The sequence below is a fragment of the Penicillium subrubescens genome (assembly GCF_028828155.1).
Source record: "Penicillium subrubescens strain IBT 31985 chromosome Unknown utg000001l_segment0_segment0, whole genome shotgun sequence".
In the NCBI taxonomy this organism is placed as follows: Eukaryota; Fungi; Ascomycota; class Eurotiomycetes; order Eurotiales; family Aspergillaceae; genus Penicillium; species Penicillium subrubescens.
Window position 1 is genome coordinate 3456922 of NW_026643151.1, and position 22522 is coordinate 3479443.

Genomic DNA, 22522 nt, shown 5'->3' on the forward strand with positions numbered 1-22522 from the left:
GTACAGTGAGGCCCGAGTTATTATACAGAGTACGGAGTACATTACATACATAACATGCATTACTTCTGTAATATCCATACTTTACGAGAACCCACCTTCAGCCCGGTAAGCTCTCTGATTGGTCCGGCATCCTCGGGCTTTAGATTTCGGGGACCATTTCCATGGTGCCCGATCGGTGGGAAACCGTTTGGTATACGCTAGTCTTCTTTGGGATATTCCTACATATCATCAATAACACGGGCAGCACTATCTTACACTGATGATGGATTGATGAAAGAGCTACTCAGAGGACTGAAGGTTAAAGCTGGGTGCACTACTAACGAGAAGTCAACTCTAGCACGCTGGTAGGATGGTAAATACATCTCTCTTTCGAGCTCAGCTACATAGCTGGAGCAACACAGGAACAGTAGGGACGGGACGATGGACTGCCAGCTTCAGCTTGGTTCCACCCGTTGAAGCCGTTTTTTGCCTCTTCCTCTTTTGCTTATTGTGTCAGTCTGAGAATGACAGCATCCTGGTCCTTTGGACTAGCGGTAGGGTTACTCCGGAGGTATGTAGATGCGGCAGTGCACAGTACTTGCAGCATAATAATACCATGGAATCATCATACTATACAGAACTTAGTATCAAAATCTGTACATCGAATGTCGAAATTCCTATACAGAATATACTGGCCCATCTATCAAGCATCGGAATATCTCCTTTACCTATTAATATGCCGTGTCTCCATATGATGTATCCTGTACTCCACACGGAGAATAAGACGCCCATGTAGCCAACACCGAGGTTATACCGGTATGCCACTCTCAAAGAGGAAGCGCTACCGTTAAACGGCCCTAACTATCTCCCGTTCCCGTTTCCAGGGACTGCTCCTTTTGACTTGGTGGGAACAGCTGGTCAAATATGGACTCTCGCCGATGGAGAACGGGCCAGGCTGCCCCGCTCTCAACCGTCATCGTCGTTTAGAACGGCCACTTACTGGCTGGCGAAAGCTAAACGTAGTCACGGACGGGTTTGACAGCGGTCCCACGAACCACTTCGCTTGCGCTAGACCAAGATCCCTTGTCCTTGCAGGCTTGCACATCCGTAGCGTCCGCCAAGGAGGCGAACGGGAGGAGGAAAGAGGGGAAAGGAGAAAGGTTTGTCTAGATTCGAAATTACGCAAAAGGGTATTGTTGGCGCTCAACAGATCATTCTCACGATACAATTCTCGCTTAGTCAACTATGACGCTATAACTAGAAACACATTCTCCTCGTCATCAACTCCACACACCCCTCAGTACCGAGGAGGACCTTATGACTGCTCTCGGCGAGCGGCAGAACGGCCGTCCCAACTGGACGCCTTGACGCCAATCGATGGAGACACACTCCTCCACGGCCCTCCACTCGCCTCCACCAGAAACAGCCCGCGCAACCAACCACGTTGTTACACAACAACCGGCCCAACCCTATCTACCCGGTCCAAACTCAATCGGAGTGCCAGATGAACGCACACAACACACGCTTTTCCCAGCACAAAGGTACCCATAACATGATGACATCTGCCATCCCGGTGAACTTCCGGATATGCCAAACTCTAACGTGTTTGATCTGAGTCTGGTCTCCGATGATACTGTACTACGGAATACTTCCTTGTATATGCTGTACTCTATTCTCCATACGGCAAGCCTGCACCGTGGAGAGGATTCTGACTCCTGGGATTTTCTTTCCGTCCGTCACGGCATGTGTCAAATCTTAGACTTTGTTCGGGATTTAGATCTTGTCTCTGGTCCCCGTTAGAGAGGGTCGTGCTGGTTTACTTAGAGTCTGTATATACTTTGCGCTTAACGGAAGGACGTTGCACAGGAGTAAATAATATCATCCCTCCATGCCGGTTTGACTGCTGACACCAAGTCACCAACTCATCTGATAATATTGAATAACCCATATCTCCACTTCACTAGACCTATCCATATGATACTTGAGTAATAGGGGCAGGGGTAGTGTAGCGGGAATCTAGAGCAGGCGACCTTCTCTTTAGGAGAAAAGCCAAGTGGAGTGCAGTGCGGAGAAGACGGCAAACGGCCCCCATATTCCACTCTAGCCGGATCTGTGTCTGGATTTGATTCCTTTCCCCCGACAAAGTGTCCAGAATAACAGCTGAACTCAGCCAACTGTATCAATAGATTCTCCTTACTATACGAGTCAACTCATTTTCTGGACAGGAGAAGAAATGACTCTGTAGGGTTTTCAAAAAATAGACAACCATGACAAAATCGGGGCCGCCCCATCTCGCCTGTTGAAACTTGAAACTTGAGTCCGTGCAATTTGAGCCGCACTTTCAGGGGGGCGACTGTCGGAGCTGACAGCTACATACGGAGTGTTCAATCCATATTTAACTATGCATCTCGTTCTCTAAGTCCCGTACTTGACTCGATGCAGTAGGTCGTTAAGCCGAAGGAGCCGATGGCGGCGCCAAAATGGACTCAGCGGGGTCCAGTGTCGCTTTAGTTATAGTATGTAGTACTGTACGGAGTATTGAGTACAGGGTATGGAAGAGTACTGTACTCCTTACCTAGTACGCAGTAACTTCAATCCTCCGTGCATCCTATTCCGTGAAGACCAGGATGATGCTGTTGGAGGCGTTTCTAACTAGGCTTTTATAGGTGAGACCTGTTCCCGCTTCCCCGCCGCCTCTTGCACGCATTTAATGCTTCGTGTTTTGATGGGCCAGCGCCGCCCACGGGCTGAGTGAGGACGGGATGGTAGCATCGTGGAAGGATGTGTGTCTGAGCTCGCAACTTAGAAAATAGGTAGCTTCGTGGGTCATGAGGCCCTTAGCTAGACTTTCATAGAACGGATCATCCATTTAGCTCTGGTCGATGAACATCAATGATGAAATGGTGATTGGTTTCAGCCAATGCAGACTTGGCACGATAGTCTGGAGTCGCTAGATAGTCTGACCAGTCTCCGTCCTCTCAACAGGGTTGTAATCAATTCATGTGATGGCAGATGGTCTGACAGCGTTTAGTTGGAGGGCTAGCAACAATAAAGGTTGGTCGCGATTGTATGTCGGCCTTGTGAAACTTTACATCGAGTCTATTTCGATTGGGCTGATGTAAATGATGATGCAGCCAGGCCATAGTAAATTATGTTATTCATGAGAACAGTAGTTATAGGCAAGGCCCTTGTTTACAATGTCCACAGTGAGTTGCAAGTCTCGACCTTCTCGTGTCGACCCGTCCTGTCTCAGCCTCGTACAATGGGCGGGATATATATCTCCAAGAGCGCTAGGTGTAGATCACTAGTCTACCACCACCTCACAAATAGACCGGATGTAAATCCGTGAAAACCCCCATTCCTAGTTCTTAAAACCCCTATATTCTCGTCATCATTATAATATCGGCAGTGCGATTAATCCAGCGATCATGCCAAGTGGCGCCCGTCGCGGTGCGCCACACCAGTAAAATCGCAGCACAGCCGAGGGTAGTGTCAGGCAGAGTGCCTCGCCCCTCCATCGACTCCACCCCGTTGCAAGCTGACACGGCACATGGGATACCGTAGGAAACAATTCTATTATTGATGGAAGTATGCACGAAGACATCATGTATTGAAGAATCGCGGAATAATGTACTTTCTTTTCTTCTTCATAGAGTACACACTCGTGCTGCAAAACGAGCAGAACAGGACAATTCTTGGAGCCGAGACTCGGGAATTGAAAATTGAGCAACGAGGGCCTTTCTGCAAGGGATGATGCATCACAGGGAAGGTTGGAACTTACAGTAGTACCACTTGGGAGGGGCGAAGATCAGGCAGATCAGGAGATCAGGAGATCAGAAAATCAGTGGATCGGTAGATGCAAGGCGTGAGGTGGTTTAGGTTTGATGGCTTGCCGTTATTGCTTTTTGCGAGCTTGGATTCTGGTTCATGGGCATTTGCACATTATTGGAACTCTGTATGGGTACGGAGTGCATGCGTCCAGTAGACTGGTAGTTGGTAGGTGGTTCCTTGTTTTTTGTCCGTTATTTGGCTTCGTGCCTGGACCTGCGGAATTGTATCTCATCTGCCGATTGGGCCTGTCGATTTGATATCCTGACAATAGTCTTGTGGGTGACTTGCATCGTCTGCGCCGGAAGACTCCCGTACGACACAATTCATGAATAACAAATCAGAAACTCGTTAGCTTCACTTGTTCGTCGACTTTTGGAAACAATATCCCCCTCCGAGAGTGGACAATGAGTTTATCTGCCGTGATTCTCACTTCCTTGTTCCAGGTCCCTGGATCCCTTTCCCGGCCTGTACCACCATGTGGCCCGCCCTTGGAAGGAAACCTGCAGCCAGAACGAGGCCCCATCGACCGTGATGGATAATATTGTGATGATCTTCGGGTGCGGGCATGGCTTATCCAGAGAATACCCCTTGCCACACTGTCTGCCACGAGGGTTTCGTCTGGTCGCAATATGACGCGGCTCGTGTCATACAGTCCCAGTCCAGAATAAGATCGTGTTGACGGCGCGGGATGTATGTGCTGATGAGCCCTAGATTGGCAGATAGAAACAGAGCACATCCCTGCCTCGTTGATGGGGTGTCCACCTTCCTCGACCAGGCCAGGCACACTACACACAGACTAGCGGAATCGTGTCCGTCGGCTGATCACCAGCTGATCAGCCCTCACGTAGTCGATCGATCTAACATCCCGCACGGGCTAGTTGATGTGTGACCCCGATCTCAGATGGGGCCTTGATGCCTGGGGGAAGCTGCCGATGGTGTGTAATGGCTGCATGTTAAGAGGTGTCTTAGCTCGGGTATGTGCTCTGATCTCAACGTTTGGCTTGTGTTTCGGCTTGGACGGCTGGCTGATGGGGGCTAGTCTGCCCGTTGTATTGATTTACTAACGGGCCCTGGTAGGTGGAGGGTCTGGATTGTTCGTGTCTTGGAAAGCCGGGAGAGTGATGACTAGATGCGTAGACTTTGGGGCAATCGGGGCCCGAGCAGCTGCATATCGCTGCATTTGGATAGGAACTAGTTGTCACGTAACGGGATTGTAGGTATCAGATGATTACTCTGCATTACGACACCGTTGTAAACAAGGTGAATTGATACCAGACCACTCGTACAGTCTCATACATGGGAGTCCAGGTTCAATCGAAATACATACATCTTGGCGTCTGGCCATGCTCTGTTTATCGCAGCTCAGATGTTCACGCGGTAGAAAACGGGCATCGTCTCAATAGGACAGTCCACTTCTACCTCGCTTCCACCCTGATAGACCCTTGGGATATCCACTTGAGGAAGACTCACCTTGCTCCAGAGCGTCCATAGCGCCCCATCCGGCAGATAGACCTTAGTCGTGCGCTGCCCAGTTTCCAAGACAGGAGCCACCAGATATCGAGAGCCAAACATGTACGCTGTCTCGACATCCCACGCCTTAGGGTCGTGAGGGAACTCATAAAACAGCGTGCGCATCACCGGCGTGCCCTTCTCATGCGCTTCCCGCATCAAACCTCGCGTATACTCACGCAGCTCTTCCCGAATCCCAATGAACTTCTTGCAAATCTCATAAATCTCCTCTCCATACGACCAAATCTCATTGTTAGAGCCGCTGGCGGTCGGTTGGCCCTCGGGCTTTGGTTCTCGATCCCCATGCAGTCGCATCACTGGACAGAAGGTTCCCCATTGGAACCAGCGAGTGAATAACTCGCGGAAGGCTGGGTCATCTGGGTTACCGCCGTGGAACCCGCCAATATCGGTAGTCCACCAAGGAATACCAGCGAGGCCCATGTTCAAGCCTGCGGCGAGCTGATTCCGGAACGAGTCCCACGAGGATGCAATATCTCCGCTCCAGACAAGTGCGCCATATTTCTGGCTACCCGCCCATGCGCAGCGAAGCAAGTTGACGATATTCGTTTGACCCTCGGCTTGCATTCCTTCATAGAATCCACGTGCGTATTCCTTTGGATAGATATTGCCTACCTGCAGGTTACTGCCGGCGTGATAGCGGAAGATATCAAAGTCATAGATCGAGTATTCGGGTTCCGCCTCGTCGAGCCAGAATACCTTAATTCCTCGGTCGTAATAGTTCTTCTTTGCTTTGCTCCAGACATACTTCCGGGCTTCGGGGTTTGTAGCGTCGAAGTGAGTGATATCACCGTCGCATTGCATGGCCACTCGCAGGCCGCGGTCATGTCGGATCAGGAGTCCACGCTCAAGCATTTCGGGGAAGTTCTCTGAGGCATTCTCGACCGTTGGCCAGACGGAGACCATGAGTTCTACATTGAGCTCTTTGAGCTCTTTCATCATGGCGTCTAAGAGGCAGAGAAAATGCGTGTGAGCAAGGGACATGATAATCTATACATGAGCGTTGAAACGGAAGGTTATAGCTTACCAGGATCAGGCCAGAACTCAGGGTCAAAACTCCATTCTCCCTGGTGCTTCCAATGGAAGAAATCAATAACAATCAGATCGAGCGGAACCTCGCGCCGTCGGTACTCTCTTGCTACATTAAGCAACTGCTCCTGGTTCCAATACCGGAGCTTGCATTGCCAGAAACCGAGGCCATACTCGGGCATCATTGGAACATATCCAGTCACCTTTGCATAGGCCTCTTCAATCTCCGCTGGTGAGTCACCCGCGACTACCCAATAGTCTAGCGCACGGGTGGAATATGCCTCAAAGCTCATTACATTAGTGCCTAGGGTGGCTCGCCCAATGCCAGGGTTATTCCAAAGGAACCCGTACCCGCGCGATGATACCGCAAAAGGCACACTAGCCTGCGAATTGCGTTGTGCTAGCTCCAAATCCGCCCCTTTGAGATTGAGATACGGCTGCTGATACTGTCCCATTCCAAAGATTTTCTCCTTGGCATCAAGCGATTCAAACCGGAGCTTGAGATGATAATCGCCGCCGAGAATGGGTCGGAGCTCGCGAGCCTCGATATCAAGGGCACTGCATTTGGGATCGCGAGGGTCTTGTCGGTTTCGGGCATATTCTTCGAGGAGCTTTTTGCCCTTGCGATCGTATATGATCACCTTGCCTCGCTGGGAGACCGTCGCTCGGATCTTGCCGTTGGTGATGCTTGCATCTTCCCCGGCGGGTGTCTCGATCGTGACAGACGGGCTATCTGGCTCGGATTCAAGAGCCCAGTCCTCGGTGGGCATGGCAGCGAGCTTGGTCGCTCGCACACGGAATGCATTCTCACCCCATGGTTGGATCCAGAGCAAGTGGTCGTCAAATCGAAAGACTAGTTTGTCGTTCTCGGCGTACAGCATTTTGACTCAATAATCTTTCATCAACCTATATGAAATCTTGAATCTTAATAATATTCAAGAGAGTATAGTCTAGATGGATGAGGGGTTCCAGGTGACGAGGAGGCGTAGCAAGCCCAAATCACAATAATCCCTGGGGGTTCAGCCGGTTCAGCCCAATGACGCTTGCTGACAACCCCTCTCCCCCGCGATGCGGCGCCTGGACCATCGTAGACTGGACGATCCACATTGTCCAAAGATCTGCGAATAGAAGAAGCGATAGTTTCAACGGCCTTCCATAGATGGCAGTTTCGCGGCGGCTCCGGCGGGGAGTGGGATACCCATCCTCCACCGGGCTTTGTATCTGAAATGCTTCGGCCCCGCTCCGTGTTGCATTGAATTTCGATGCTCGACAATGGCGAGCAATTGAAAAGATCAGAGCAGGTTAGGCTAAATTGTAATAGCGATATAATCTTGCAAGGGGACGAATAGTGGAAAAGTTAAGGTTTGTTTACTACCAGGAAGATTGGGATTTCCACCACTTGAAATGACGTCAAGGTCCATTGTAGCCCAGTCCCTCTTCCCCGCGACATGAGGCTCTTTCGATCAAACGTATGGGTCTTATTTATCTGACAGCTACAGGGGGTAGGAAACTTGATATTGTAGTTGTGCTCTGAGATTATTAGACGATTCGAGCCCCCAAGTTCAAGTCAAGGACACCGTAGCTTGTAGACTCAGCCTAGTACTTGTCTTGCTCAGCCCCAGCGAGTTGTTCATAATCAGAATGTAGTAAATGGGCTAAAAACAGCCATTCGCAAGGGAGACATGAAGTATTGACTAATTCGATGGGGATTGGAGCCTACCAAGGCAGCGATCAGACAAGCAATCGTGAAGCCTAGAAGAGAACCGTCTTACCTCCAGATTAAAGGACGTTGGAACTGGTTCGTCCCGCACACACGCACTAATCCTAAAAGGGCCAACACGCGGGAAGCTCTCGCCGGCCTTTTCTCCCTCCCATTGCTCATCTCACTTGATCTTTCATCTTTGACCAACACCGCGCTCTACTTGACATCTGATTTCATACCCTTCCAGACAAATTGCAACGTTGAGAGCGAACGGGGACAAGAATCCCCTCCGCAACCGCCATCATGGACATGGATATGGACCTCGATTTGGGTCCGGAGCCGGAGTTCGAACAGCCACCCCAGCCGATTATCACCGTGAGTCATGGACCAATTCCCTCACATTGGCCTCTGTAGTGGCACAATCGCTGATCGTGGATTTGACCGTCTCTCCATAGGATGCGCCAACACAAGAAGAGGTGGCGGATCCTCTCACTGAGGAGGCCGTCTACGAAAAAGTCCACGTTCGCGGGGTCGATGAAATGACCACCGACGACATCAAACAATTCGCCAGTACACACTATGCCAATGAGGTGCCCTCCCGCGTGGAATGGATCGACGATACCTCCGCCAATATTGTCTACTCTTCCGCCGAGGTGGGCCTTCAGGCTCTCGCAGCTTTGACACAGGTCGGCGAGGAGGAGGGCGACGGCGCATCCACCCTGCCACCATTGCGCCTACGGTCGGCCAAGCTTCTCTCAACCCACCCCGACTCTGTCTTGCAAGTGCGATCTGCCGTCAAGACGGATAAGAAACAGTCGCGTGCCCACGAAAAGAGTCGTTTCTACCTCATGCACCCTGAACACGACCCCCGCGAGCGCCTGCGACAGGAAATATCTGGCCGGCGACGAGGTAGTGACTCAAGCGATGGGGACTATCGGCGACGTCGGTTCGACGATCGGGAACTGCGCCGGCGTAGGGACCGTGATCACGATGACCGCTTTGATGTCAATATGTATGACGACCAGCCCCAGGCCCAGGCTGATGGCCACTCTGACTCCGAACGTGGCCGTGGCCGTGGAGGAGACCGGAGACGGCGCCGTGGTAGAGAGCTCTTCCCGGAGGATGAGCGCTCGTCCGGCCGGCTTCGCAACCGGAGTGCGTCGCCTGGCCGAGACACACTTGACGATGCAGACCACGTCGATACTCGTCGCAAGTTCCGTGAGCGATCACCAAAGGGCCGTGGACGAAACCAGGGCAAAGAGCTCTTTTCATCCAATGACTCGGGTGCTCGTGAACTGTTCCCCAACAAGCCGTCCTCCAGCTACCTGAAGAAGGAGCTGTTCCCCAGCAGGCCCAGCAACCACCGTCGTTCAGATGCCTTTGACGCCGCAGATGAGACGCCCGATCTTCTAGGACGAAGAATTTCCGTCCCAGTTGTCGATGGTAGCTCGGATCAACGAACTCGCAATGTCGAGCTTTTCCCTACCTCGTCTTCTCGGGAGATCTCTCGCACAGAAGACCAAGGCTTTGCGATGCGGAACTCGGGGCCCGGCATGTCGATCAAAGGCCGAGGCTCATCAGTTCGCGAGCTCTTCCCAACCAAATTCGGTGACAATGCTGAAAAGGAGTTGTTCACTGAAAAGCTCCAGGGACGCGGGGGTCGTCGCCGGCGTGCGGAGGATTTGTTCGGCTGAGGAGAAGCTCTGATGGCAGCGGGAACTTGACTATTCTTATTTTCTTTTTCTTCTTTACATCCCAAGGCAGACGGATTCACGGGTAGCATGCTGGAACGGCGTTCTTAGGGATGTTTTCGGTGCAAATCGCATATCAACAGACTCAGCTCTATTACAATCCCAATTAATTATTCTGTATATTCAAGGCTCCTTTCGAAATTTGTTGTAGCATGAATTACTCCCGAAACTTCCCCACCCATCTTGTTGTGGCATTGACCCTGTGAAGGCATTGGAAATCCGGCCTACATACACCAGTGCCACAATTTAATTTGGCGCCACACACCTCTTCCATCATTGAGCAAACTACCCCAACCCACCAACCATGGCCCCATCCACCCAGATAGACGAACTAGCAAGTGCCATAGTCGCTCGATTTCTACGGACAAATGCCTACACCGAGACTCTGAAGGCTTTTATCCGCGAGGCAGGTCTTGCCCCCGACGTGGGGCAGGCCTCTGGCGATGACACTCACAATTTGACGATCCAAAGCTTGCTGGAGGAAAAGAAGGCATATGACCACAGTGTCAATTTTGAGCGACTTAGGAATCAGAGTAGAGAGATTTCTGAATGGGGACTGCCAGGTAAGACTATCCTTGGATGGCTATGACCAGTCGCGCCTGACCGATGCTCGATTTAATCTTCAAAGCCGTGCTTTTGTTATCATGGATGACACCGTCTGCGTATGGATAGATGCTGACTTCAAACTAGCACCTTCTAAACCAAATATTGTCTCTACTCCAACATCTTCAAACCTACTCGCTGCATCAGTAGAGCTTTGGCAGAATCCTGGCCGTGATGAAAATGATGTTGATGCCGACCCCGCGGCATCAACACGGCCGTTCATCATCTCCACAGGCGCTGATAGACAGATGCACCTGCTTGAAACTATTTCCGGGAATGAAGCTATCACTTCATTCTCCGGCCTGTCAGACTCGCCTGTACTTTCATTCGTGTCAATTCTCAAAGGTCGATACATCCTGATGACCAATATGTCGGGACATCTGCTTCTCCAGCACGGCTCGGAGGTCTTGCAAAGCAGAAACGATCATGCAAAGTACGCCGTCAAGGTCGTTGTACATGAAGAATTGGACGACACGGGTTCTGCAAGGGTCTTCTGGGTTGCTACCGCTGGTTGGGACGCGACTGTCTTCTTATACCGAATGACTATCCCTGGAGATCAGGCTTCGACGCCTGTCATCGGTGACCCCGCTGCACGCATCAAATTGGCTACAAACCCAGAGTCCCTGCTGTTCGTGCGCCACGTCGATACTGGCGATTTACTGCTCCTTGTCTCGCGTCGTGACTCGAGCTATATCTACTATTACCAGGTAGAGTCAAGCCTTCAGGACAGTACAGAGCAGACCGACAGCGGCAATCCGCAAAACTCACCACGCGAATGTCGACTACTTGGACAGCAAAATTTGGCGCCACACTCTAACGCCTGGGTAGCTTTCTCTCCATCTCACATGGCACTCAGCCCACTCGACCCAGGCCTACTTGCAGTGGCGACATCTTCAGAACCACATATGAAGGTGATCATAGTTCGCCTACTTTTCCCATCGACCATTTCTCCCAATACAACTGCTCCAGATGCGGCCGTGACGCAAGCGTCACAGGCCCTCGAAGCCCTGGCCCTGCAGAATCGGGAAGATGCCGCGATCTTGATACAGGCGAACACATTTGCTCCTCAAACGTCCTACTCGACGCCGCAAGTGGCTTGGCGGCCTGATGGGTCTGGTGTTTGGGTCAATGGGGATGACGGGGTGGTGAGAGGTATCGAAATTAAGACCGGGAAGGTAGTTGCCCTGCTGAAAGATGGCCATGAGCCGGGGAGCAAGGTGCGGACTATCTGGGCTGGATACGTGGCCGTGCCTAATAATGGTGATGATGCGAAGGAGGAATGGGTGATCAGTGGTGGATTTGATAAACGGTTGATTGTTTGGAAAGTATAATATTCAGCGAGTATTGGTATATAGAGTTTGATGCATGCAATATGATATGATACCGGTGTTGGCTCACACCACTCGGTCTCTGAGAATTCGATTCCACAAAATGTCTCTACTGCTTACGGGGATGTTGCCGTCCATCGATCAACTCTCTCACCATTGCAAGGCGAGAAAGCAGTAGATATATGACGAGGGCATGGGGTTTGTTCTTGGCACGTTGAAAAAATCCTTCAGCAGGCGCGCATAAAAAGAGCACGTTGCTGTACACACATATGCCGTAGAAGATCGAAAGATCTGGGGGAAAGGGAACTCGAGATGCATGCTCGAGGTGCTGCACGGGCACAAAAGCCATCACTCGCAAAGCAAAACAGAGCAAAGCGATGGTGTCAAGTCCAACCGAAACTGCAAAAGCAAAACACAAAACGGAGAAAAAAAGTGTCTCTCCCGCTCGGGATCGACACCACTGCGTGGTTATCGAATTAAGCCTGTTGATTTCTGTGTATCAAACAACCCCAGAATGGATATCGCGCAAGGAATAAGCAGAAACCAGGCCTATTCGACTAAGACAGCGGGACTGTCTGATCTTGGTTCATCGCACATAACATTTATGTTCTCCGGCTCCTTGCACGCTCGAGATTTCCTCCGTCCATGAATTTTCTTTTCGATTCCGTCCACGTTTATGCGACCTCACGCTTGCCCTCCTTGCGCTCCTTCTGTTTCATTTGTTAGTTTCCGTCGCTGATTGAGGGTTCATCCTGTGGTTGTTGCAAATGGATCGGTGGTGGATATCAACGTACCAGGGCCTTGGCGGTGCCGTGCAGGGCGTGACGGTGGTTGCGGCGGAACTTGGGGTCAACACCATTGAGGGAGGGGTAACGGTTGGTCTTGGGCTTCTTGATACTGTATGAGGGAACCGATGTCAGCGCTGGTCCTGTGTGTTCTCGTGGTTGTGTTTCGTGGGCGTAAAGGGATTGAGAAAGAGAGCAGAAAGCTATGGCTGAAGTCGAATAGAGGTTCCAAATCGTCCAACTTTGTCACACCCATATTCCATCTCAGCCGTTCCACTTCAAGACCTCTTTCTCGGGCGGAGTTGTTGTCTATTCGGGACGAAAACCATAACGTTGCAGGAATTGAATATGCGACAGAGAATACGCACCCGTTACGGTGAGCCTTCTGGCTGCGGTGGTGCTGGGACGCGTTCTTGGACTCTATAAAGCGCACAGGATGTCAGTGATCGGGCGGAAAAGAATTTCGAGAGGTTGGACGCCCGCTGAGAAAGGCACCGGGCGATTCGGAGGACGTACTGGCCATCTTGACGGATGTTGTCGATTAACGTGGACGGGATGGTGAAAGGAGAGGAGTTCTGTCGGAGTCGAGCCCAAGTGGATGTGTTCGGCTAGGGTTTTTTCCCGTCTGTGTGGGATCTCGCTTACCGCCGCGGGAGCAGTGCACGGACGTCATTGTCCCCCATATTGTACCTTGGCTTTACTATGTATGGAGAATAAAAAGTAGTGCCTAGGATCTATGGCTCTAATGGTTACTCTCAATATGTCCAGGAAAATCCCTAATGCGATCATCGAATTGCATGGTGCATGCTATCATTACCTCATGCTTTTATTCAGTGCTATTGTGACACTGAAGATCTTGACCATCACGTGACAATGAAATCAACATGCAAATCACGTGATCGAATTGGTCTATCCATCTGGCTTTCTGAGTGTCAACTGACAGCCATGTTAATGACTGCTTGACGAGGAGATATACACTATTCGGAGCAATTAAATGTAGCTATCACGATTCAGTCAGTATTTCTCAATATAGACAATGAAGCCCAGTCCCTCCAAACGAGAACCTGGCTGACACTGGGCGTACGTTGTTCAACATTTCGAATCATTCTACCTTAAGGTAGAGAAATAAACCGAGACCAAAGGCATTGGAGTCTGCATCTGACTCTTTCGAGACTTTCTAAAATGTATTTCCTTCGCGATTTATGTTTTACTCTCGTCTTGGTCAACGTAAGTGCTCTTTAACTGTTGATGCCGGGTGGTCCCATCCACGTGATCTGAGCCGCTAGGGAACAACCGGCGCTCCGATTTCGACCTTTGCAACGCAACCTTCAAGAGGGATACGTCCGGTCTTTGCATTCACCCACCCATTGCAAAATGAACTCCTTCCGCTTCGCTCGCTCTGCCCTGAGGGCCCGTCCCTCCATGTTCAGCGCTCCCGTCCAGCGCCGTGGATATGCCGAGGCCGTCAACGACAAGATCAAGCTGTCCCTGACTCTGCCTCACCAGGTACGTTCAACCGATTTCGGGATCAACATCTCCTTAGCTCCATGGCTCCTGGACTAACTCTCGTGCTCTCTCATAGACCATCTACCGCTCCACCGGCGTGTGCGTTTCCCTCCCTGTCGTGTCCGCCCTCGCCGCTCCCTGAAAAAACCTACTGACGAACCTTGCGCGCCTACAGTACCCAGGTCAACATCCCCGCCGCCTCCGGTGAGATGGGTGTCCTCGCCAACCACGTTCCCTCCATTGAGCAGCTGAAGCCCGGTCTCGTTGAGATTGTTGAGGAGGGTGGTGCCACCAAGCAGTACTTCCGTATGTCCGACCTACCTCCGCCGACCGAATCAAGATGCAGTGGAATGATGCAGCTAACAATCGTTTCTCGGTGATAGTGTCTGGCGGTTTCGCCGTTGTCCAGCCCGACTCCCAGCTCAGCATCAACGCCGTCGAGGGTTTCCCCCTGGAGGACTTCAGCGCCGACGTATGTTCCGATCCACCTTTGCGACAATACCCCCCGGATTGATATTGATCTAACTTTTTTGATATAGGCTATCCGCGCCCAGATCGCTGAGGCCCAGAAGATTGCCAGCGGCAGCGGCAGCGAGCAGGACATTGCCGAGGCCAAGATTGAGCTTGAGGTACGATGATGCTTTCATTTACCCGGACTTGAACCGCCCGCTAACCTTTGTTCGAATAGGTTCTGGAGACCCTGCAGGCCCATGTCAAATAGATGTACATAACCACTTGATCGTTCACCCCCATACCTTGAACTTGTAGAATTACAGCAATTCTCTTTTGTTGACCGCTCCTTCCTTTTTGTTTCTCTGGTAGAAGTATGATCGGTGGTGGCACCTTCCACGGCTGCCAGCCAGACCTTCCCTATCCCTCCCTCTTGATTTCTTTTGTCCCTCAACTCCTCTCCCTGGTCAATTTCTGCCGCAGCGACACTCTCGACTATGAAATCAATGAGAGCTCCTTTGGGAAGCGTCGATACGCGCTTGAAGATGACTGATACTCCCGAGGACGGCCTGCTCGCCTCTTCATTCGCGTCTATCACCAGAATTGATGACCTGCTGCAGCGTAGTGCCCAGCCACTCGACTCTCCGGGAATCCCTGAACGCAAAATGAATCGAGTTCAATTCGCATCCGACAGATCTCACGGCCGAGGCATCGGCAAGCCATATCCTCGACTGGAGTTGGACGTCAACCTGGATCATTATCACTCGCTGGACAACTTCACTGAGCCTGTCAGTCCACGGAATACTCCTGCCTCAATCAGTTGTTGTGCGAGCCCCGGAGAACCAGCTAGACCCCGTACCAGCTCCGCGCCGCAAATCCAGTCTTTGGCTTTCGAATGGCTCGATGGCAAATCAGAGGGAGATCTGAAATGGCTTGATGGCAATACAGAGAGCGGAATGAAGGCTCAGAAACGTCGGTTCTCAGTCGACGATGAGCCTCGCTCTTCCACAACCATCCCCCCAAAGGACATCGCTCCAACTGCCGAAATTGGCTCCAGTGAGCAGATTGAAGACGTTTCTCGACACGTGCCTGGCGTGCGATCCTCTCCACCACCCGTGTCTCTTCCAAAGCCGCACTCCCCTCCTGCGGACCGCTCCAGTCCTGCAGTGGGGCGGAAGATTGACTACGTTTCTCCGCACTGTCACCAGAAGCATTTCAAGAAGTGGAGAGGTTCAAACCATGCTCAGCGGGTCTCACCATATCGTAGCCCGCCAAAGGCCCGATCTCTGAATCGACAACTTGATGCTCCATTCTCATATCTTTTGCCTTCGCTGGGCCTCCAGGGGGTTACCAAAGATTCGGCAAGCCAAACCGACCCAAGCGATGAAACTGTTGAACACAATATTCCCGAAAAAGGGGATGATGTTGCAATTGGCGCGACAGAAATCCAAGTTGGCACACCACCTTCCCCGGTCTCCGATTTCGTGGGACTCTCCCTCTCCATTCGTCAAGTTCGGCATCCTGGACAACAATCGGCTTTGACTGTGAACGGAGGTGCGTTTCAAGTTGAATTGACCTCGGTACCATTCCCACTCCGCACCTCATTCCATGACGGAAGGAAGGCCGAAAATCCTGCGGATCGCCCTGCGCTCGATGATTTGGTATTCCATACCTACCTGGTCTTGCCAGTCTTTGTTGCACAGTTCCCTGTTGCTGTATTTTCCGTCCTGAACAGGGCCTGTAACTCGCGGATCGGTACAATCCTCCTCTACTTGGAGAAGATGTTCTGGTCCATCGTCATTGCATTTTTCCTTGCATTTTTGGCCAAGTTCCGCCGGCCTGGAACTGGTCCTGGCTATGGCCCTGGAGGCCCCGGGGTTGGCCGCAGAAAAGCAACTGCTTCACGTCTTTGAACCGCTGACTCCTATCCTGTCTTGGGAACCAAGAGAGGCTTCCTGAACCCAGTTTTCTGTTGTGACTCGAGTGTTATTACTATACTGCGATTGTTCTACGGTTAGCTTGATGATTTGATTGCGGGGTCTGTCAAGCATCTTAACTAAACACCTGTCGTTCTTGTTTGTGCCTGATGATCCGTGGGATTTTATATGGTGTGTGGTACTTGGGCTGTTGTATACTTATTTCCGTTCGTGAGAACAGGCCCAAATGCTATCGAATCTGGCATCAATCCTTTCGTTACATTGTCTAATCAGTGTGGCCTAGAGTTGTACCACACAAATGACATTTGCTAATTGGTATAACTTTGTCTCTTGGATCATGATGGTAGAAGCCGGGTGGAGCTAAACCGGCAGTATCTCCAAGCTACTGCCCTCAATAATTAGGCCCCCGGTTAACAAATAATATCGCATCAAAAATTTTACAATTCATCCTGCAGAGCTGAAAGTGTATTAATCGAGGGCTACAATATCCAAGATTATGCTGGCTCTCGCCACCGGGAGTTTACCCTCATGGCTTTCTTCACGCATCACAACGCTTCAGATTCAAACCAAAGATTTCATGAAAGACCTCCAGATCACTCACAATAGTGCAATACCTTGTCTTTTACTCTCTAATTGATTACACTGCAAAGACATTTTGAAGCGGAGGGCACCGTCCCAATTGCGGGTTTCCCCGAGAGAGTTTGTCGCCTCTGTCATAGTTGTGTCAGGTCTTGGCGTCGGGGTAGCATCAAGTTTCCAGCTTTAATAATTTATGGCTAGCATTAGTCTTGTAAAATCTAGCGAGTTCTATTTCTACCTCGAAGACTGGTTTGGGTATGATTAAGCTTGATACATGGAGTAATTGGGGAAGTGGCTGGGTTTTATTGTCGACATCACAGCCACGTCATAGATGGAGCATGCATCTATATCAAGAGACACATTTAACCCAGCTCATGTGTTAGAGAAGAAGTACAGATGAGAATAGCTTAAATTAAAAAAACACTGCTACCTCGCAATTCAATATGTCTGATCGATCAAGCAACGGCGGCCCTCACCACGGTAAGCTTTCTCCGGGAGTCACTCACTTTCTGATTCTCCGCGCCTTCCACCTTCGCGTTTAATGAACAGCTCTAACTGACAATTCCAGGCACCTCAAATATCCAGAGAGACCCGTCTGGAAATACAGCAGCACTTCATAGCAGCAATAACGCCAAGAATACAGATTCCACCACGGATTCACAGTCCAGAGACAGGACTGATGTCAGTGCAAGCACTCCATACATGCCTCAGTCCGGAAAACTCGCAGAAAAAGTCAACCATCCGCCACATGAGCCTAACCAGAGGGTAGATGGAGATGACAATGGTGATCCAGAGAAACATCGCCGGGAAGATGTCGCCGGCAGCAGTCGGTGGATTCCGCAGGCTGGAAAACCTACGGGTAATTCATCGCTTTGACGTAGTAGACCTTATGATGGTGCGCTTATTCTTGTGAATAAAGCATTTTTTGTATTATAGTACTCTATCTTATCTGTTCGTATTATTATGACGCTCTTTCTGGTGTCAACCAATGACCGCAAAGACTGATAGGTCAAAGTCATAATTATAAACGCTCATTTCCCTCCTTCAACAGTATCCGACGCTTCTCTTTGGCCAAGATCCCCTTCTGATTATCCAGCCCCGAAAACTGCAATTCAACCTGCCCATCACCAAAAAGATTTGACCACAATATCGTAAGCCCACTCCAGCCACTCCGGATCCACAAGCCCTTCAATTCGAAAGACCTCTCGCACATTGAGATCCCTCGACCAGATACCATCCATCTCCTGTGAATGCGCCACTACTTCACGTAAGATGTCCCACAGCGCTGCATGGAATGCACCAAGCGGTACTCGTAAGACTGGGGATTGAAAGATGGGGGCGTCGCAGCAGCCATGTTCCTTTTCACATATATCCGAGCGAGGATTAGGGAGGAGATCCAAGCAGCGGTGATATGACCAGCAACCCGAAGAGGAAGATTTCCCCTTGTTTTCTGCATGTCACGACGGTCGACCACGTCTCTGATGAATGACATGGTAAACCCGAAGAGTATAAGGGTAATGAGAATTCTCTGCCTGATGATTGATATGACAATTAGCTTGATAGTCCTGACTTTATTTTCAAAGTGCAACTCACACAATATGCATGTAGCCGAGCAGATCGACTGCTTGGCGTGCCTCTCACGGCCTCGACGCCAGATGGACCGGAGAACACGATGGCTTGATCCAGTGGAATTTCCAAGGTGGCTAGTGAAGAATCCGTACGCATGCCACGGCGAGTCGCTAATAGCATCTGCAAAGGCACCAGGATGTCTCCGTCATTGTTGACCGGAAGGTCATTTCCCAGATGCCCACGGGCAATCTCGAGATCGGGTGCCGATTTTTCGATTGGAACGACTTCTGGGAACCTCATTCTCGTCGGATTGAAGACTCAGATGCGGTCACCTTGGGGACGAAGAGAAAAGGTTCAGTGTAAAAGGGGATTGAGTTCGGATCGATAACCTACCAGGACTGGCCCTCAATTGAAACACGCTACGCTACATGAAAGTGGCACCGGGGGCCAAAATTGAGGCAAGGGCAAGCTTTGGTGGAGTGGAGTAGAACACAACATGGGTATATTAAGACACTAAGATCTACAGAATGTTAATATTCCTCGTCGGTGCAAAGAGAAGGTTCCCAGAGTCCAGTAGTTTTGGCAAGAAAAATGGAATTGAAAACAAATAAGTGAAATGATATTGAAGCCAATGGCCCATGAAAACGGCCAAAATGTCCAAATGAAACAAAGAAACAAAAGTAAAAGACAAACACATAGATTCGCTTGCCTCGTCAATCAAGTAAAAACAAAAGTCCTACCCATTCAAGTCATTCATTTCCATTGCCATCAGACATAGCCATCCATATCCATAGGTGAAATTGAGGCGAAAAAAAACATCGAAAGTGGCATGAGAAAGAGGCCGTCATATCAACAAAACCAGAAACTCATTTTGTACAGGTCATCACATGAAACGAAACGAAAAAAGGGAAGTAAAGGGGGCTGAAGGGGAGAAAGGAATAAGGGACAAAATAGCTAGCCCATGTTTACTCAAACTCCACGCCATGCTGCTGTCTCTCCTTTGCTCGGGCTCGCTCGGCACGCCGGCGTCGGCGGTTATTAGCGTATGATCCGCTGGCTTCAGTGCCAGTCCATGTTCCGGGAGAAGTGACACTTCCCGGACCGTAGGGCATGCTTGAAGGTGCTGGTGGTGGGACAGGAGGAGGTGGTGGTGGTACATGGCTAATTTGAGATTGGGAGGGGTGGAACGATGATGGAGGCACGCTCGCTGATGGCGCAGCGGATGCCGCAGCGGCAGCGGCAGCAGTTTGTTGTTCACGACGAATTTGCTCTGCCTGCTGACGCTCTAGCTCTTCGACACGTCGCCAACGGTCATAGTCACGACCTTCGTCGCCGGAAAGGGAGCCTGCGCTGCTGCCGCGGCGGCGCGAATTTCTGCGCTCACGACGTCTTGCTTCGCGTTGGGCTGCGGCTTCTTCTTCTGTGAGGCGGCGAAGAGTTACGTGTCGGCCATCATTGTGCATCTTCACCTTGACTGATACCGGCGGTGACTCAACGTGGTCAGATCGATGTCGGCTGTCGTCTCGGCGACGGCTCTCGTCCCGGCGACGACTCGAGCTGTTGCGGCGACGGCTTGAGGCAGCGCCCAACGCGGCACCAGCAGCTGCGCCAGCAGCAATCTCTTCAGCATGGTAGGAATGATGTGAGTGTGGCCGCTCAGCTGAAGGGAAATCACCAGACAACTCCTGGTGAATAGGAGGAAGGGGAGGGATATCTGAAGGAGCGCCATGAGCAGCTCCCGTTGCCATAGGCTCTGGGGTGAGGAGGGAGCTCCCGGACGTGATACGTTGCGGAGGAGGGCGTGGCCGAGGAGTCAGATCAGTAGGAGTCAGGTCACTTTCGGTGTAAGGGCTTGGTCTTCGTCGTTGAGGATAAGGTCCGACACCAGCTCCGGTACCAGCTCCGGCACCGGCCTCATTTCGACGTCGCTTGCTGTTTGCTCTCTGTAGAGCCTCATCTTCCTCGTCTCGACGGCGGATATCCTCTAGGCGGCGCTTTTCCTCGTCGTCCTTGTCTTTATTGCGACTAAACAGTCGTTTCACGGCTGCAAAAGCACCCGCTCCAAGCAATGCATCTCTAACTCCATGGGAAGGGCGGCGTTCCGGTTGCTCGGACAGATATGTGCTGTTGTAATAGTATGAAGAACCAGGGCTCTGTGGCCTGCTAGGAGGGCGGCTAGGGGGCGACCGCTAACAGGTGGGTGAGCAGGTTCTGGCCGACCGTCTTCCAATCTGCTCAGAGAGTCTTCGGTATAGCTGTCAGTGCGAGAGTGGGCAGGTCTGTAGCGGCCCACTTCAGAATCGTCCTCACGCTGTCGGCGGCGGTCCCACCAGCTCTTTGCCAGCATGCCTGCACCAGCCAATGCACCAATTCCAAGAATCTTCTTTGCCCATCCCCCACTACCCCCATTATGACGGGAGGACTCATCAGAATACTTCTCATCCGAGTAAGAGGTCCGAGAATCTTCATAGGCCACGCTTGTTGTACGGCCGCGAGCACGTTTCTTGAACAATGAAGCGAGTCCTGCGCCAAGAGCGCCGCCAGCCAAAGCTGGGCCAAGGCCGCCACCTCCTCCTCCGTGGTGTTCTTCCACGACTGAAGGACCGGTATATCTGCTACCATGCTCACTGGCCATATGGAATCCTTCATCGTCGTAAAGGTATGAAAGGATAAAGTAGACCATGAGGAGCGCAAAGACTGCAACTGCATAGAGAATGAATAGAACCTTGGGAGAGCCGTATAGCGTCAGACCCAGCGGGATTTGCGCCAAACCGAGAAGGGCCAATCCTCTACCAATCCATCGGTGAATCTGAAAAAGTCCGAGGGTTAGCCTCTTGAATATGCTACAATCCGGGGGCGGAACATACCACAAGCTTCAACGGCACATGATGCCGAACCCGTTTACTCTCCTTTCTGTGCATGAACCAGCCCCATAGAACCTGGAAAATAACCATCACATAGATTGCTAGGCCAATTCCATGGTGCGGGTTGGTCAGGCTCCGCTTCGGGCCAACCGCAAACCAGCCCAGCACAAACACCACCGTCGACAAGAGAAGTGTGAGTACCTGACACCAGGCGTGGAGCTTGAATGCCCAGTACGGGTTCCATCGGCCGTAGTAACGAATAATGAGGGTCGAAATGGGGACGAGGCCCAAGAAAACGATTGTTGCAATAACACCGTGCGCAATTATGATGGAATGATACCCGGCCATATCCTTGAATCGATTGCCCATGCCTGAGGAATGTTAGCTGCACAACCATCTTCGCATCGCAAAGGTACACGTAGACTGACCATTGTATCGCATTGTCTCGAAATTCAAACCCATCAGGTTGGGCAGCAAAAAGGTGTCGCGCTGCGTGTCCCAAGTGCCATCTCCAACGTGAAGGGTATTCGATGAGTATGTGCTGCTCCCCGCAGCCGTGAGCCCCGAGTCGGACATTGTGGCGGCGATTGTGAATGTGCCGTGCGATAGCGATGCTCTGGAATGTCCGGGTTACCGAAGGAGAATTACCGAAGGAGATCTATTCAGATCCCCCGATCCGAAGAATGCACCATGCGACGAGAACGGGAACTCAATTGAATCGTGTATGACAGGGACTCTTGATGTGTGGATCGATGAATGGCTTTGTTGATGAAAGTGTGGAAATGGGGCCTTTCCCCGGACGATAACACTTGATGGTGTCTAGCGGTGAACGACGGTCGGCGCGAGTCAAGGCAAGTAGGAAAGGAGAAGGGGAGTCGCACAAGGACAAGAAATTGAAAAGTGTATCCTTTAGCAAGATTGAAGATTGAAAACTCAGCCGACAGTCACCGAATTGATGAGAATGACCAAAAGTCGTACAGGATCAACAACAACTGGGCGAAGTGAGCCCTGTCAACTGTCTGCCGCTTTGGGTTTAGGGCGCCAACACATAACCAGAGCAACGGGCAGAACTGGTTGACCGC

At 51.2% G+C, this 22522-nt stretch overlaps 9 protein-coding genes across 9 annotated transcripts; 5 read left to right on the forward strand and 4 right to left on the reverse strand.

Annotated features, from left to right (window-relative positions):
* Nucleotides 1-5172: 5172 nt before the first annotated feature.
* N7473_001177 (putative glycosyl hydrolase) lies at nucleotides 5173-7247 on the reverse strand (the record flags this gene model as incomplete). Its single annotated transcript, XM_057147117.1, has 2 exons — nucleotides 5173-6284; nucleotides 6365-7247. 2 exons carry the CDS (start codon nucleotides 7245-7247, stop codon nucleotides 5173-5175), a joined length of 1995 nt encoding a protein of 664 aa, XP_057015003.1.
* A 1124-nt stretch (nucleotides 7248-8371) lies between these two features.
* On the forward strand, nucleotides 8372-9762 carry N7473_001178 (NCBP3 domain-containing protein; the record flags this gene model as incomplete). The annotated part of the gene is made up of 2 exons (XM_057147118.1): nucleotides 8372-8443; nucleotides 8524-9762. 2 exons carry the CDS (start codon nucleotides 8372-8374, stop codon nucleotides 9760-9762), a joined length of 1311 nt encoding a protein of 436 aa, XP_057015004.1.
* A 361-nt stretch (nucleotides 9763-10123) lies between these two features.
* Nucleotides 10124-11753, forward strand: N7473_001179 (uncharacterized protein; the record flags this gene model as incomplete). The annotated part of the gene is made up of 2 exons (XM_057147119.1): nucleotides 10124-10382; nucleotides 10510-11753. The coding sequence occupies 2 exons, from the start codon at nucleotides 10124-10126 to the stop codon at nucleotides 11751-11753; spliced, it is 1503 nt and encodes a 500-aa protein (XP_057015005.1).
* On the reverse strand, nucleotides 11754-13138 carry N7473_001180 (60S ribosomal protein eL29). The gene is made up of 4 exons (XM_057147120.1): nucleotides 13052-13138; nucleotides 12904-12955; nucleotides 12545-12647; nucleotides 11754-12460 (listed from the first exon to the last, which is right to left on the reverse strand). Exons 1-4 carry the CDS (start codon nucleotides 13056-13058, stop codon nucleotides 12425-12427), a joined length of 198 nt encoding a protein of 65 aa, XP_057015006.1. The 5' UTR covers nucleotides 13059-13138; the 3' UTR covers nucleotides 11754-12424.
* A 771-nt stretch (nucleotides 13139-13909) lies between these two features.
* On the forward strand, nucleotides 13910-14762 carry N7473_001181 (F1F0 ATP synthase subunit delta; the record flags this gene model as incomplete). The annotated part of the gene is made up of 6 exons (XM_057147121.1): nucleotides 13910-14041; nucleotides 14118-14140; nucleotides 14217-14347; nucleotides 14425-14513; nucleotides 14581-14670; nucleotides 14730-14762. 6 exons carry the CDS (start codon nucleotides 13910-13912, stop codon nucleotides 14760-14762), a joined length of 498 nt encoding a protein of 165 aa, XP_057015007.1.
* A 235-nt stretch (nucleotides 14763-14997) lies between these two features.
* Nucleotides 14998-16404, forward strand: N7473_001182 (uncharacterized protein; the record flags this gene model as incomplete). Its single annotated transcript, XM_057147122.1, has 1 exon — nucleotides 14998-16404. The coding sequence occupies one exon, from the start codon at nucleotides 14998-15000 to the stop codon at nucleotides 16402-16404; it is 1407 nt and encodes a 468-aa protein (XP_057015008.1).
* Nucleotides 16405-17450: 1046 nt separating this feature from the next.
* Nucleotides 17451-17883, forward strand: N7473_001183 (uncharacterized protein; the record flags this gene model as incomplete). The annotated part of the gene is made up of 2 exons (XM_057147123.1): nucleotides 17451-17487; nucleotides 17576-17883. 2 exons carry the CDS (start codon nucleotides 17451-17453, stop codon nucleotides 17881-17883), a joined length of 345 nt encoding a protein of 114 aa, XP_057015009.1.
* Nucleotides 17884-18265: 382 nt separating this feature from the next.
* Nucleotides 18266-18876, reverse strand: N7473_001184 (uncharacterized protein; the record flags this gene model as incomplete). Its single annotated transcript, XM_057147124.1, has 2 exons — nucleotides 18266-18535; nucleotides 18601-18876. The coding sequence occupies 2 exons, from the start codon at nucleotides 18874-18876 to the stop codon at nucleotides 18266-18268; spliced, it is 546 nt and encodes a 181-aa protein (XP_057015010.1).
* A 665-nt stretch (nucleotides 18877-19541) lies between these two features.
* N7473_001185 (uncharacterized protein) lies at nucleotides 19542-22016 on the reverse strand (the record flags this gene model as incomplete). The annotated part of the gene is made up of 4 exons (XM_057147125.1): nucleotides 19542-20620; nucleotides 20692-21385; nucleotides 21444-21811; nucleotides 21869-22016. 4 exons carry the CDS (start codon nucleotides 22014-22016, stop codon nucleotides 19542-19544), a joined length of 2289 nt encoding a protein of 762 aa, XP_057015011.1.
* Between the last annotated feature and the right edge of the window lie 506 nt (nucleotides 22017-22522).

Excerpts from the sequence above, each read along its gene's own strand:
- N7473_001180 (XM_057147120.1), bottom strand. Across the intron at positions 12,648-12,903 it reads CAGAAGGCTCACCGTAACGG|TATCAAGAAGCCCAAGACCA; the intron begins GTGCGTATTCTC and ends TCCCTCATACAG. Across the intron at positions 12,461-12,544 it reads ACGGCACCGCCAAGGCCCTG|AAGGAGCGCAAGGAGGGCAA; the intron begins GTACGTTGATAT and ends CAAATGAAACAG.